This window comes from Nilaparvata lugens, chromosome 1 (assembly GCF_014356525.2).
Source record: "Nilaparvata lugens isolate BPH chromosome 1, ASM1435652v1, whole genome shotgun sequence".
Lineage (NCBI taxonomy): Eukaryota > Metazoa > Arthropoda > Insecta > Hemiptera > Delphacidae > Nilaparvata > Nilaparvata lugens.
This window is the reverse complement of record NC_052504.1, coordinates 11,667,403-11,681,830: the sequence shown is the minus strand read 5'-3', so window position 1 is coordinate 11,681,830 and position 14,428 is coordinate 11,667,403. Positions and strand designations below refer to the sequence as shown.

The window sequence follows — 14,428 nt, the reverse complement described above, 5'->3', positions numbered from 1 at the left end:
CATATTATCATTGATTGATGAAAATTTGACTGTCCTAGCATGAGGCTCAATTTACTCGTAAACGGTGCTTCTGACGGGAAAATATAACTGAACAAAATTTGTTTAGAATTGTGTTCTACATCTGGTTCAGTCATCAAGGCTTATTATTCAATTTTTCTGTTTTCAACCAAGTCAAAAAAATTTTTCCTAAAAATAGCAATGACAGCGAATATCTCCCGGACCGTGCGTTTGATGGGAAAATTTCACTGGACCAAAAGTGCTTAGAATTCAATTGTACATCATGACCAGTAATAAAAATTGCTTGATCCCTCCTCCCTACGCCGCGGGGGTGTAAGTTGTGCCAACTGGTGATCTGTAGGTGACAAGAAGTAGTCAGGGTGACAAGAAGTAGTCAGTTGACGCCAGCGTGTAAGGTGTCATGTTGACGTGAGCCATCCCCGTCTACTTGTCTCCTTTCTAAGGAGGTGACAACTAGTCGGGAAGACACCCTGACGCAAGGGTGCGAGGTGTCAAGTTGTCGTCTACAATCATGACTAGTTGGCATATTTGGTCCGGTAGGTGTCAAGTACTCGGGACGACAACTTGACGGCAATGGTATATTTTTATGAGGGTACAAGTAGTCCCCTATGGCCAAAATGACCAGGTGTCAAGTAGTCGGGGTGACACCTAGACGGCTACCCTGATTGACCCCTAGTTTTAACTTCATAGCCGTATACCTATGTTTCCTAACCTAACCTAATAACCCTTTTGAACAAATCAGGGTCATCATTGACTTCATACAATAGCTCTTGAGCGATTGTCATAATTAGTTCAGGATTCTTTCCAGATGATGCATTTTTCTATAACGCAGTTGTAATTGTGCATGAGGAATCTATCCAAAACTGAAAGATTGAAAAAATACTATTGAATTGGTCAAATGAAAAGTTGTTGGCTAGCTAGAGTTCATATACACTGACTTCATTTTCTATTGCTTATGCAAACACAGGGTCGCAGTCTAGGTGTCACCCCAAAAACCTGACACCTGGTCATTTTGGCCATAGACGACAACCTGTACCCTCGTAAAAATATAAGTTACCATTGCCGTTAAGTTGTCACCCCAACTACTTGTCACCTGTACCTGCAGGTGATATAGTTTGTCGGCACCGTTCACGAAAACCTGACACATTGCATACTGGCGTCAAGATGTCACGTACAGGGCACCAGTTGGCACAAACTTTACCTCCGTGGCGAGGGGGAGGAGGTCAAGCAATTTTTATTACTGGTCATGATATAGAATTGAATTCTAAGCACTTTTGGTTCAGTAACAATTTCCCGTCGAATGCACGGTTCGGCAGATATTCGCCGTTTTTGCTAATTTTTGGACAAATTTTTTAGAGTTGGTTGAAAAAAAACAATAATAATAATGAGCCGTTTTGACAACTGAACCAGATGTAGAACACAATTCTAAACTCATTTTGTTCAGTTATATTTTCACGTCAGACGCACCGTTTACGAGTAAATTGCGCCTAATGCTAGCACATACAAATTTGCATTCATCAACTAGCTGGCCTGGCAAACTTCGTCCCTACAAAAAGTCAATATATCTCATGTGATACTTGACTTTATTTGGTGGATCATGAAATTTATATGATAATCAATATTTTAATTTACATCTCAATACGCACTTCCTTTGTGCTTAGTCATGCAGAATTTATTATTCCGAAAACATATTCTTCTCAAGCAATTGGTACCGTACCGTAGTAATATATATCATTAAAGTGTTGAATTGAAAAAAATAGGTTAAATCAGTGTTTCAAAAATGAATCTGTTGATATATTATTATTATTAGAAATGTTTGATTCTTGAATAATAAACACAAATTATGAAAAGTTATTTGATCAACTGTTTTAGCACACTTGAAATTTGGACAATATGAATGTCAACAATGCTTGTCGTCGTCGACTGTGGAAATTTACGCAGAAACGAAAATGCACCTTAAGTCACGTCCAGACTATGCCTATTGACAAGGTCAAACCACACGTGTCGATCAAAACGTGCAATATTTGACTTGTCCACAGACCTCCGTAAATGTGGACTAGTCGGGCGACACACGCCGGTGTAAAGTGAATTTCAATTAAAGTTAACAATAAATGAGTGACTCAGAAGACGCTGCAGTGGCGGCTGCTTCATTATCATTGCAGTTTTTTTCTTCTTATTTCGTTCTCTGGAAAACTGGCTTTGAAATTTTTTTCATCTTCTTCAACACATCACATTTCTCAATGCCAAAAGATACACCAATTCGTGCCTTTTGTTCCTATTTTTGTATTGTGAATCATTTGAGTCCCACAAGAAACTCCGTTCGAGATACATTTCAATAAACGACAAAAGCCTATAGTATAACAGATAGAACAACAGAGTTGCCAATTCTCTGTTACCACCACCTTCTGTAGTAGATAGCTGTGATTCAATTTATTCCAATACCGTATATATTATGTTGATTCTCGTTAGTATTATCAAATCTATTTCAAATATTAGTCAAGAAAATATTTTTCTATACAGATTTAATGATAAATTTTCATGATAGAGATAAAACATTTTGGTAGGTTATTATATTTCTTCAGAGCCATTACATGGTTAGGGTACAGTGCCAGTTGCAATGGATAGACCTATCTTATAGTTGACTATCTAATATACAGCTTCTATAGTAGACAGCTGCAATTCAATTTAATCCGGTACCATATATCTAGTGTTGATTCTTGTTAAGTATATGATCAAATATTGGTATTCTAAAACTGGGTTTGGAATTTGAACTGTTCAACAGAAAGCCCCTGAAATGCTCTTCCATGGAATGCAGTAAATGAGCTTATTGGAAATGGTGATCTTTCAATGTTCTTACCAAGTGATTAAGAAGTTGAATAGTTCCATGAATATCCAATTCCATTCGGGTATTTATACAGCATCTTTCTTCTTTTTATGATTTTCCAAGTTGTATTTATAACCACATTTGTAATTGCAGATGTTATATTCATAAGGCTTTTCTCCAGTATGCTTCATCATATGCCTTTCTAATCTATTGAGGTCAGGTGCTGCAAATTGAAAAATTCAACAAAAACGTTCCTTCCCATTATGAATCATAGAATGTTTTTCCAGAAGTTGCTTTGTACCACCCACAAATCTGCACTTGCCACATTTGTAAGATTCCGGATTGGAACCCGTGTCATTGGCTCCATGTTTGGTTTTCCTATGATAGTTCAAATGAGTAGATGAAGTAAATTCCTGACGACATTCCTTGCAGCTGTAAGGTTTTTCGCCAGTGTGCGTCCTGATGTGCTGTTTCAAGTGGTTCAAACGAATGCTTCGATAACCACAAATATCACAACAGAAAGGCTTCACACCAGAGTGAATTTTCTTATGTTTTGATAGGTCACTAGAGGAGCAGGTTTTGTAACTGCACTCACTACAGGAGAAAGGCTTTTTGCCAGTGTGGATTCTTATATGTTTTGATAAATTAACAGCAGTAAAGCTTCTATAAGTACACTCAGTACAGTGGAAATTTCTATCTCTTGGACCAACAGTGTGAGTTTTTTCGTGTCTCCTTAAACGATAACGCTGAGAAAATGTGGAATGACAAATCTTACAACTGAAAATTTTCCTGTCATTTCCTTTGCATTTCTTGCCTATGTGGATTCTCATATTATGTTCTTTCAAACTATCAGAATTAGAGAACTTGGAGTCGCAAATAGTACAGGCATATGGCTTTTCTCCAGTATGCGCTCTATAATGCCTTTCCAAGTGTTGTTTTTGGGTAAACTTGTGATCACAGATTTCACATTCAAAAGGCTTTTCACCAGTATGAATTCTGTAATGTTTTTCGAATGAAACCCTATCTGATGCTGCATATTGACATATTTCACAAATGAGTTCCTTTCCATTATGAATCTTGGAATGCGTTTGCAGCTGTTTCCTTGTTTGAGCCACAAATTTGCACTTGCTACATTTGTAAGTTTGCATGGTGTCAGAATCATCATCACTGATGCTATCCTGCTCTCTGCTACGTTGTCTTGCTCTCTTCATGCGGAACTCTCTCAGGCTTGCCAAAGATGGTCTTTCCTCAACAATGTCATCAGGAGAGTCTGGAGACAAAAGTGATACACCACAACATTAAATCATCATCATCATAAAACAAGTGATCAGTTAGTCATCAAATTCAAATGTTTCATTTGATTATTATATTATATTTGATTTAGAAGTCAAATTACCATGACAATTCAATAATATAATGATGAATTAGTTTTCCTTTCAGAGTAGTTGTGAAGGTGATATTGTGTTAGTTATCCAGGGAGTGTCTCGATTAGACCAGATGTTCGATTATATCAGGTCCTATTCTACAATGAAGCTTCAAAACCTGGTACAATCGAACTACTGGGCTAATCGAGACGGAATGCTTCAATTAACCCAGTAGTTCGATTGTACCAGGTGGTATGAACGATTCCTGGTCTAATCGAGACACAGGACCTGGTCTAATCGAGACATGGGGATGTCTCGATTTTATAAGCCAGTACAAAGAAAACTATCCATCTTGGAGAAAAAAGTCTCAGATACAAAATGAAGATAGATTTTTATCTACAACTTCTTTGCTCTTAAAACTCTCCTACCCTAAAAATAAAAAACTTTCTCGATTAGGATTTGTATTGGTGTCTCATCTCAGAATGTGTTCTAAGCATCATCTGATAAAGTTCCTTATAAAAAATGAATAAAAGCACTAAATGCATGTTTTCTTGAATTGTTCGAATCACAAAATATAATTTGTTAAGTGAGCCAATTTTCAAAAATGTTCATGAATATTTATATTTAGAAAAGGCATTGACAATAAAGATATATGCTTCAGCCGGGCGGACTCTATTTTTATGGTACCATAGCTACGGATAGTACTTTATATATATAACACTCGTGCTTCTGCCATTACAGTATATATATGACACCTGGTACAATCGAACTACTGGGCTAATCGAAACATTCCGTCTCGTTTAGCCCACGTCTCGATTATACCATGTCCTGTGTCTTGATTAGACCAGGTATCGTTTAGATGACCTGGTATAATCGAACTACTAGGTTAATCGAGACAGAATGCTTCGATTAACTCAGTAGTTCGATTATACCAGGTCCTGGTCTAATCGGGAAAGTCCGACCTGGGGTAATCGAACACCTGGACTAATCGAGCATCTGGTGTAATCGAACATCTGGGCTAATCGAAATACACCCGTTATCGATACTGAATAAAAAGACTAGATATTGACCGACCACGTATCTATTGGAAAATGAGATATCGGTTCCAGTTGTTGAACCATTATCAATTTCTGGTAAACAGAGTTGGTCTGTTTAGTTTACCAGAGATTGATAATGGTGTAACAACCAAACACAGTATCTCGTTTTCAATTAATCTTTGGTTAAACATTATCAAGTATTTTTATTCTGTAATTCCTACAGGTTTGTTTCATTAACCTCAAAGCCTTCGCATAAAGTTACCTTAGTTAATTAATCTTTCCAACTCAATTGATAGTATTTTACATGTAAATACAAACAAATTATGTAAATCACAATATTTATTATTTTTGTTTCCAAACTCTCCAGATGGCATTGTTCAACTTGACCAGCCATGGCAAGCTATCTGACATCTTCTGTTCTGTGTTCAGTCAGCTTCAATATTGTTATAGCACAAAAAAACAGTCAATAATCTAAATTCGACAAGATATTGCAGTTTACCCTCTCAAAACAGAAAGTAGGAATTCATCTCAATCTGAATTGAATAACAGGGCTGACGCAAAAAATTGATTCTCCAGTTAATAGCAACAGTGACTGCCTGCCTGATAAGTCATGTCAAGGACCCTGAAATTAATCATATGCAATCTGAAAACTCTGACACCAGACCTGAGCCTGCCAGATTACTAGATGGCATTAGTTATTCACCTCTTAACAGAAACAAAATTGAAACTGTGACTCACCATCATGACTTGAACTGCTCTCTGTTTTCGAAGTGGAACCAATTTCATAATTATTGTCATCCTGGAATAAAAAACAGAACCAGTGAGATACAAATATTATCAAAACGTGAGTGAAGTGAAGAAACCTGAATTAAAACGGTCATGAGATCACAGCAACTATCATAACTTGTAAGTTGTACACATCAATAATCCCGATGGGATAATTTTCTACAACCTGACTTACTAATTTATTAATATGTATTAAATCACATCCAGTTGAATATAGGTGAATATAGTAATATGTAATTTACAAGGATGCAGTGGATTATGGTGATCTTTTGACAAGTCTCAACAGTGGAACAGAGCAGGCAAAAAGTATGAGTCTGCAATTAATATTTTATTTAAAACTGGTTAATACTATTTCTGTAGTATTAAAAGTTCTTGAGATTACTAACTGATGAAATAAAGTGTAAAAATAGTATAATACAGCATGGGTTCTGCCCATGAGTATGAGTCTGCAATGAATATTTTATTTAAAACTGGTTAACTATTTTTTTAGTATTAAAACTTCTTGAGATTACTAACTGATGAAATTAAGTGTAAAAATACAGTATATTACATATACTGTAGTATATGTAATACTGTAAACCATGCTGTATATACTATAGTATATTACAGCATTGGTTTTGCCCAGAATTGTTTTCAAGATTCAAATCCAATGAATTTAAAACACATATTTCCATTTCAACAAAAAATATCAACAGTATAACAGACAAAAACGAATAATTTTTAAATTAGCTTGATTGAAATTTGGAAGATTTTCCCCCAGAATTTAGTTTCTACATGGGATGAAACTAGTTATAGACAGTGCAGTTTTTGTATCAATATAGGTTATGGTATGTGATGTTTGAGAGTTCTTCCCCTATGAAAACTTTTTAATCAAGCAACAAAAAAATGTTTTGAAGCAATTTGAAAGCAATAAAATAATGCAAAGCATCAAAAATTGCAAAGAGGAGGATACAAATTATTTTTATCACTTGTTCCAAGAGTGAACAGTAACCATTGATTATTGAATCATTGTAATAACCTATTTTTAAACAATTTCTATCCAAATTTGGGAATGGAACAGCTTTGGGCTTTAAGCCTGTTGTTCCTTTCCCAATCATTCATAGTTGACAATGATATTGTATCAATGGATAACTTAATTAATTAATATAATTTGACAGTAACTGCAGACCTAATAGAATAGCGATTCTTATTAATAATGAATACCAACACTCACCAGTAAAAATTCACGCTTTAGTCCCAAATTTAAATTTCCAACAATAAAATTTGGCTCTTCATCTTCCAATCTATGCAGACAAACAAATGCTATTCTGCCACCTGAAATTATAAATGAAAACAAATTATAAAATAACAAACAAAATAAAAATAGCTAAAAAAACATAGAAAATGAAACAAATAAGTTAGCCTAATTTGTTATAATTCTACCTGTACTAGTAATGAACATATTGCATACTATCTTAACAGAGCTAAACATTATCAGATAGAATAATAATTGGGATATGAAGAAGCAAATAATAATAAATAGAAACATTTTTCACAAGCACATGCTCCAAAATTAATTTTGATTCTGTGACATGTTTAACAGTAATTAAAAATGTTTACAATGGCTATTTATGCAAACTCTGTGCAAAACCATTGCCAAATTTGGCCAAACAAAGGTGCATATCAGGTGCACGCAATATTTCACCCAACACTCAAGTTAGTAACACCTTCATAAATTATCCTATTATATTAAGCGAGCAATTTCTGTATGTCTGTTTATATTTTTATATTTGGTTATTTTTATATCAGGTTATTTTTATAACTGGTTATTTATGTTCAACGGATCTTGAAAACGGCTCTAACAATTTTCACGAAATTTAGAACATAGTAGATTTATGTTATAAAAATCCGATTGCACTATGTCTCATCCCTGGGAAAACTCGCTGAAGGACATTAAAAGGATAATTCATCCTTGGAAGAACAGATGATAATTTCGTCGTCTGTCGATAACAGGAGATGTGTGTGCCTGTGTGGGAGATCAGCTGTGTTATCATTCAATCAGCTTACCGTATCTCGCGAGAAATATTATCTAGAAATTTTATCAAAATAATCTGATTTGTTGACATGAAATGGTTAATCATTATTTTACAGTTTTAAGTGATTAGTGAGTGTTATTTTTTTTATTCAATTTGGTTTGTAAACAATCCAAATTAGAACTTTTCTGTTTTTAAATATTTTGACTGAAAATTGGACCTGAATTCAAGTGTATGAAATATAACTTACTTTTTGGACCATTTATAGTGTATAAATCAAAATTCGGGGAAGAAACAGTTTTGGGCTGTGCCTGTTTGTCCTTCCCAAATCATTTTGAAGAATTGTGTTCTGTTTATCAATAAATAAATAACGAGCGAAGCTCGGTGCCCCGATATTTATCATTAGGTCTATTAGAAATGGCACTGACATTGTTTTTACTGATCACAAGACACATGTTTTCAAAACAGCATGCAGGAATCAGCTGTTTTGTGATCTGTTCCCAGTCCAATAATGACCAGGGGCCTGTTTCATAAAAGTTACAAGTAGTCCAGGGGCCTGTTTCATAAAAGTTACAAGTCCTGTAATACAGGAGAATCACCATTCCAATTACATGCTCAATATAGCTAATAAAAACAGCTGTTCCTGAATTACAGGACTTGTAACTTTTATGAAACAGGCCCCTGTAATATAGGAAAAGTTCCTGTATTACAGGTAGAAATTAAAAGTTTCTGTTTCATAAACAATTTTCCCTGTAAAACAATTTACAAGTCATTTGCATGTATTAGAAGCAAATAATACAGGATTTTATCATTTTTGTGTTTCATAAAAAGAAACTTCTTGTATTACTAGACCATCCTAAAGCTTTACAAGTTTAGGTAAAATCTTGAAAAATGACATTTTGTTGTAAAGGCAACGTGTTAAAATGGATGAAGGTAGTAGTTCTAGTCCTAGTAAAGATGACTATGTTACTATTCGTAGGCCAAGAATTTTCAAGGACAGAATTTCATAGAATATGATGCAGGAAACTTATCAATATAATGAAAGGTTTAGATTAAGCTTTCCTCAGTAAAGCGTTATTGAAAATATCAAGAAAATGTAAGTGCATAATGTTTTATGTTTTTTATTAAACAAATTTAATTAATGTCGTTAATTTAATTATTAACATTATTTGATAATAAACTTTTTTGAAACATTACTACTTACATAACTGTTATAATAAGTTATGTAAGTTAAGTAGTTATTATAATTTTTCAACTATCTATCATTAAAAAAGTTATTTTCCTGCATGAATACAATCTGTCCATCGTCAGAAATTTGATAATGTGGGTTTTCCACCAAAACATCTTAAGTAGCACTTTGTTCAGATCTTATATTAGGCTCGCTGGCCAATGAAAACATTAATTCAAAATAAAGAAACTGTAATGCAGGTGAATATTACAGGCGATTTTACAAGCGTAGAATTATTTTTATGAAACATAATTTTACAGGATTGTAAATTTTAATTTATAAGTCCTGTAATACAGGCCCTGTATTACTGGGGTTTTATGAAACAGGCCCCAGTTCTGTAATCTAGTGTTGGTTAAAGATAGCATGAATACTTTCAGGAGATATTACTCACAAATGTCAAATTCCATATAATTGTGGGATGCTAAGCCAACTCGAAGACTCTCTGAAGCTATGGACGAATCCAGTGGTTCACTCTGTAACAAACAAGATTACAATTTTCTAAATTTCTCTCATTACAAACTCAATTTTTCAATATGAATTCTCATCAATATAAATTCGTTTCTTACCTTTGGTATCACTGGATGTACTGCACTGTTTCTGAAGAAGTTCTTGATCAATGGCTTTTCATCGATTTCTATTTCGGTTTTTATGGTAGGCTTTTCTTCATTTTCAGAATCATTATCATTCTTGTCATGAGCATCATTGCCATTGTCATCAACAAAACAGGCATTCCCTTCATCAGCCTGTAAAAATCAATCAGATGAGATGAGAAATATATTACATCAACGTTGAAACTAAACATAGTGAGATTCTCATTTTTAAAACGGTGGATATGATAGGATGGCATGGTTGCCAATTCTTTTTCTTCACCGCCTCCTATAGTATACAATGATCCAAAAAGTAGAAATCCTATAAATGAATTTCAACTTGTAGATATGATAACAGAGACGTAAAATACCGGGTGTTTCAAAAAGAACAACTCAATTCTAATCAGTTATATTTTTTTTTTAAAGTGGTGCACACAAACCAATTTTTCATCAAATTACTCACAGAAGTATCAAGTCTTTGTTGATGTATTATAAGTGTTCTATCACAGAATACAGCAGTTTTATAAATTCTGTATTTCACAGAATACAGAAATTATAGAAGTATTCTCTGGATCTATGTGTCCTCCTTTTGAAGCTCGGACGACATCTAGACGGTAGACAAATTCATCCCAGACTGTTTGCAAGATGTCTACTCGGACTGTAGCTAATGCATGAGTTATCCTGGTTTCTAGCTCCTCAATATCAAGGTCTAAGGGAGGAACATAAACACGATTTTTAACGTTGTTTATGTTCCTCCCTTAGCACTTGATATTGAGAAGCTATAATCAGGATAACTGATGCAGTAGCTACAGTCTGAGAAGACATCTTGCGAACAGTCTGGGATGAATTTGGCTACCGTCCAGATGTCGTTCGAGCCTCAAAAGGATGACACATAGAACCAGAGAAAACTTCTATAATTGCTATATTCTGTGAAAAGCAGAATTTATAAAACTGCTGTATTCTGTGATAGAACACTTATAATACATCATCATAGACTTGATACTTCTGTGAGTAATTTTATGTAAAATTGGTTTATGTTGTCACGTGGTAATTTAAAACCACCAAATATTTTTAAATGAGCCAATGAAATGTAATAGAACTATAAAATTGGAAAGAAGGTTAGACCTACCCAAAGAGTAAATCAACTCAAATCAAGTATTATTAGCGATCAGGAGTAATAGCATTATCAACAACGATAAGAAAACATGTATTATTGTGATTTAATAATTATGAGAACCCATTGGTAAGATCAAAAAATTATAAAGCGGCATACTTATTATTGGCGGATTATAAAAAAATAAAATGCATGAACATTGAGGTTAGAGTTACTTGTTTGCATTTTGAAAAGAATTAGTCGATCTTGGATAAATCGATAATTATCAGAATCAATACTGAACGAATCAGCTGATTATTCGATCAACCCATATGACCGGTTGAATCTTATAAAATTCACTCATAAAGGATATATTATGTATACTAAAGGAAGTCGATGTGTAGACTTACAAACAACTATTATTTCTGCATAAATATTTATTATAATCCAAAAAAGCATGATAAATCAAGAGTATACAAAACTCATATAAAAACTAAATGTATTATCTATTAAAATCGTATGTTACGATTTATTTATGAATTCAATTTAAGATAAACACTCCATATATTTGTATAAAAACTTCTTTTATTTAATTTTTTCTATTATAAAGCCGAGGAAGCCCTGATTCCCAAGGCAACCAATTGTATTGAGTCTATTAAATTGAAGGCCAATCAGAGAGTAGCTTACAGAATTATTCTAGGAAGAGGCAAATTTTTCTGAAAACCTCCTTCTTCTGGCTTAAGATCCTGACCGGAGAGGATGCACATGGAGTTTAGGGTTTTTTCTTATTCCTTTTAAAAAAATTTTTAATGAACTATTAAGCCAAACCCTTTTTTAAATGTAATGTATTTGTGTTGAATGTTAATTATTTGTGAACTCAGTGCTGTCAAGGAGTTCGTAATTGTAAAGATTCCCAAAAAAATAGCTTTAATTCGAAAGAAACTTATGAAAATCTGGATCACGCGTTAGCCCAGCAGTGACGAAAAGGAGCCTACCCAATTAATTATTGGAAATAATTAATTCGATCCACGAGAACATCTAGAACTTCTGTTCAGTGAGTGATAAGTCCAACGAGCTCGTTTTTTCTACGTCCAGTGGGGGTAATTAATTAACAAAAAAGCGCTATTCCAATTAATTTAAATTAAAATAAAAAGTCACCACGTGTTGAACAATATCACATAGTTCATAAGAACCTTTATAAATTTATTTATTATATGTAGGAAGCTTACTTCCATGCACAGCCCGAACTCATATAAATCCCTGAGATCTCATGTTTGAATATTAATTTATTAAATATTAATTTTGTTTATTGAACAAAGTATACCATATCAAACTTATAGGCCGAACAGGTTTTTATTGGCAGAATTTTGTATTGATTGGAAGTCTAAGTACCAGTATTAAATATAATATATTTATGAATTTGAAACTCATTATTGTGAATATTAGCAAAGCCTGTGATAATTATTCAGATTTTAGAAATAGATTATTTAAGTGAATTATAAATATATCGAATATTTTATGCACATATTTTTTATGGGAATATATTTTGTGTTTTATGTCAGCATACAAATCGTAGAAATTTATTTTATCCTAGTTCATCTCGTGATATATAGTTTGAGCTGTTTTAATACCAACAAATATTTAGCAGCACTTAAAATTATTGAATCAAGTAATATTAATCCTATTCAGAGCACTCAATATTTATCATCCTTTGATGATATTCCTCTCATCTACCAGAACAAGTATATTAAGAAATTATATTAATAAGGTTCCAGTTATATCATATAAGGATCCAGAGAGCTTCAAGAACTGGCGCTGTAAGTTCTAAGGAATTTTGAAAGGGTATATTGGTGAATACTTGTATTCACGACGAGCGTTTTAAGAATCAACTAGAAACAACTATAGTTGGTCCTGATTATTCTCTAGTGGTACATGGTTACTGATAATCAGTCATCAAATATTCTTTTAATTTCCTTACTGGTATTCTTCAAGAATTTCATAGAAGCAGCGGTAAGAATTATCAATCCCTGGTCCTTGAACCTTATGGTGATTACTTATATTTGGAATATTCATGTTTCTACCACTGAGCTAGAGCTGAGGTTTGAACCCAGTAATTTTGCGAGCCGGAAGGCCTTAATTTTTTGTGAATTTATTCGCAAAAGAGGGAATTTAGAGACGGCTCTTATAAGTATCAGAAACACCGTATCAACTGTGAAGGATTTACAATTCACAACTTCACATAATAGCTTCACAACGTGGGACTCTATCATAAGAGATAAGCCCTCCAAGGAGCACAACTTCACACAATGGCGCCCAACGTGGGGCGTGATGAAAAGCTTACCTATTCAATCTTACTACCAATGAGTAATGGAATTATTGATAGAACTGAAAACTGCAAGAAGTATAATCTGAAGTTGATTCAACAAGATATATCTGATGATCTATTGTAAGTTTCTGGCTAAAATAATTGAGTCGCTCTTCAAATTAAAATTTTTCAAGCTGCATAAATACAGACAAACTGTATCACACGAGTTTGATAACATAATTCTCATAATAGAGAAAAATTGGATGGAAATTTCCATAAAAGTCTATAGTAAAAATTTGATTTTGATTTTTTGAATCTAGATATTGTATGCTGACCAGGGGTATAGGTTATTTGAAATATAATCGCATAGCTATTAGTAAGGAAGATAAAACCCTACCTAAAATTTTGAGAACTATATTAGTGTTTACAATCTATCTATGTCAGAAGTCATACCTGTATCACTCGAAGGTCTTTTCGTAATATATGTACATGACACTTGAAATTTTTAACACCACACAATTTTATCCAGAATAGGCACTATCACTGAATCAATTTTAACATTCTTGAAATTTGGCAACACACTTGGCTATTTACTCGAGGTAATCCCTAATAACGTCACCATGAACCAGTCGCCAGCTAACTCGCAAATTTCCTACTCCAGCGACCACCCCCAAAACTATGTAGCTACGACACCGGCAAATCAACAACCCCAGGACAATGCCGCGGAGACCCCACGAGAGAGAGAGGGAGGCAGCATATGCTCCATCAATTTCGACCTGCAAAACTTGGCCCAATTGTCTTCTACGAAGATCGATAACGTCGTCGATGCGATTAATTCCGATGAGAGTCCGGCTGAGAGAGATGAGGGGGTGAGGGCGTCCAACCCGGTACCGGCGTCTTTGCAGATTGCTCCAAGCGTCGCCGAGGGAACGGAGAGTGCCGCCACCCAGTCACCATCCGACGTGACCAGTCAACCGCCATCCGCCACCAACCTGGAAAAACGCAATACAACATTAGACTCTTCAGTCGGTTACCTTACCAATCTTATAGCAAATGATTCTACAAACGAACTCAAACTCATACTCAGTCAAATATTAGCAAGCCAAGATAAAAGCGCAGAAAGAATGGAAGCAAATACCAAAATCCTCCAAAAAGAGAACAAAATTGTCAATGA

At 34.2% G+C, this 14,428-nt stretch overlaps 1 protein-coding gene across 6 annotated transcripts in view; it reads right to left on the bottom strand.

The window, feature by feature from the left end:
* Positions 1–14,428, bottom strand: part of LOC111045742 (zinc finger protein 28 homolog) — a 51,256-nt gene that overhangs the window by 15,314 nt on the left and 21,514 nt on the right. For 4 of the 6 annotated variants that reach the window (XM_039429876.1, XM_039429885.1, XM_039429893.1 and 1 more), the window contains 3 exons: positions 9,836–10,012; positions 9,661–9,742; positions 7,243–7,343 (listed from right to left, as the gene is read on the bottom strand). In XM_039429876.1, the coding sequence (XP_039285810.1) occupies positions 7,243–7,343; positions 9,661–9,742; positions 9,836–10,012 (360 nt within the window). Of the gene's footprint in view, positions 1–2,875; positions 4,113–5,981; positions 6,043–7,242; positions 7,344–9,660; positions 9,743–9,835; positions 10,013–14,428 lie in introns of those variants that run through there. The other 2 variants (XM_039429904.1, XM_039429913.1) reach the window with 2 other exon arrangements.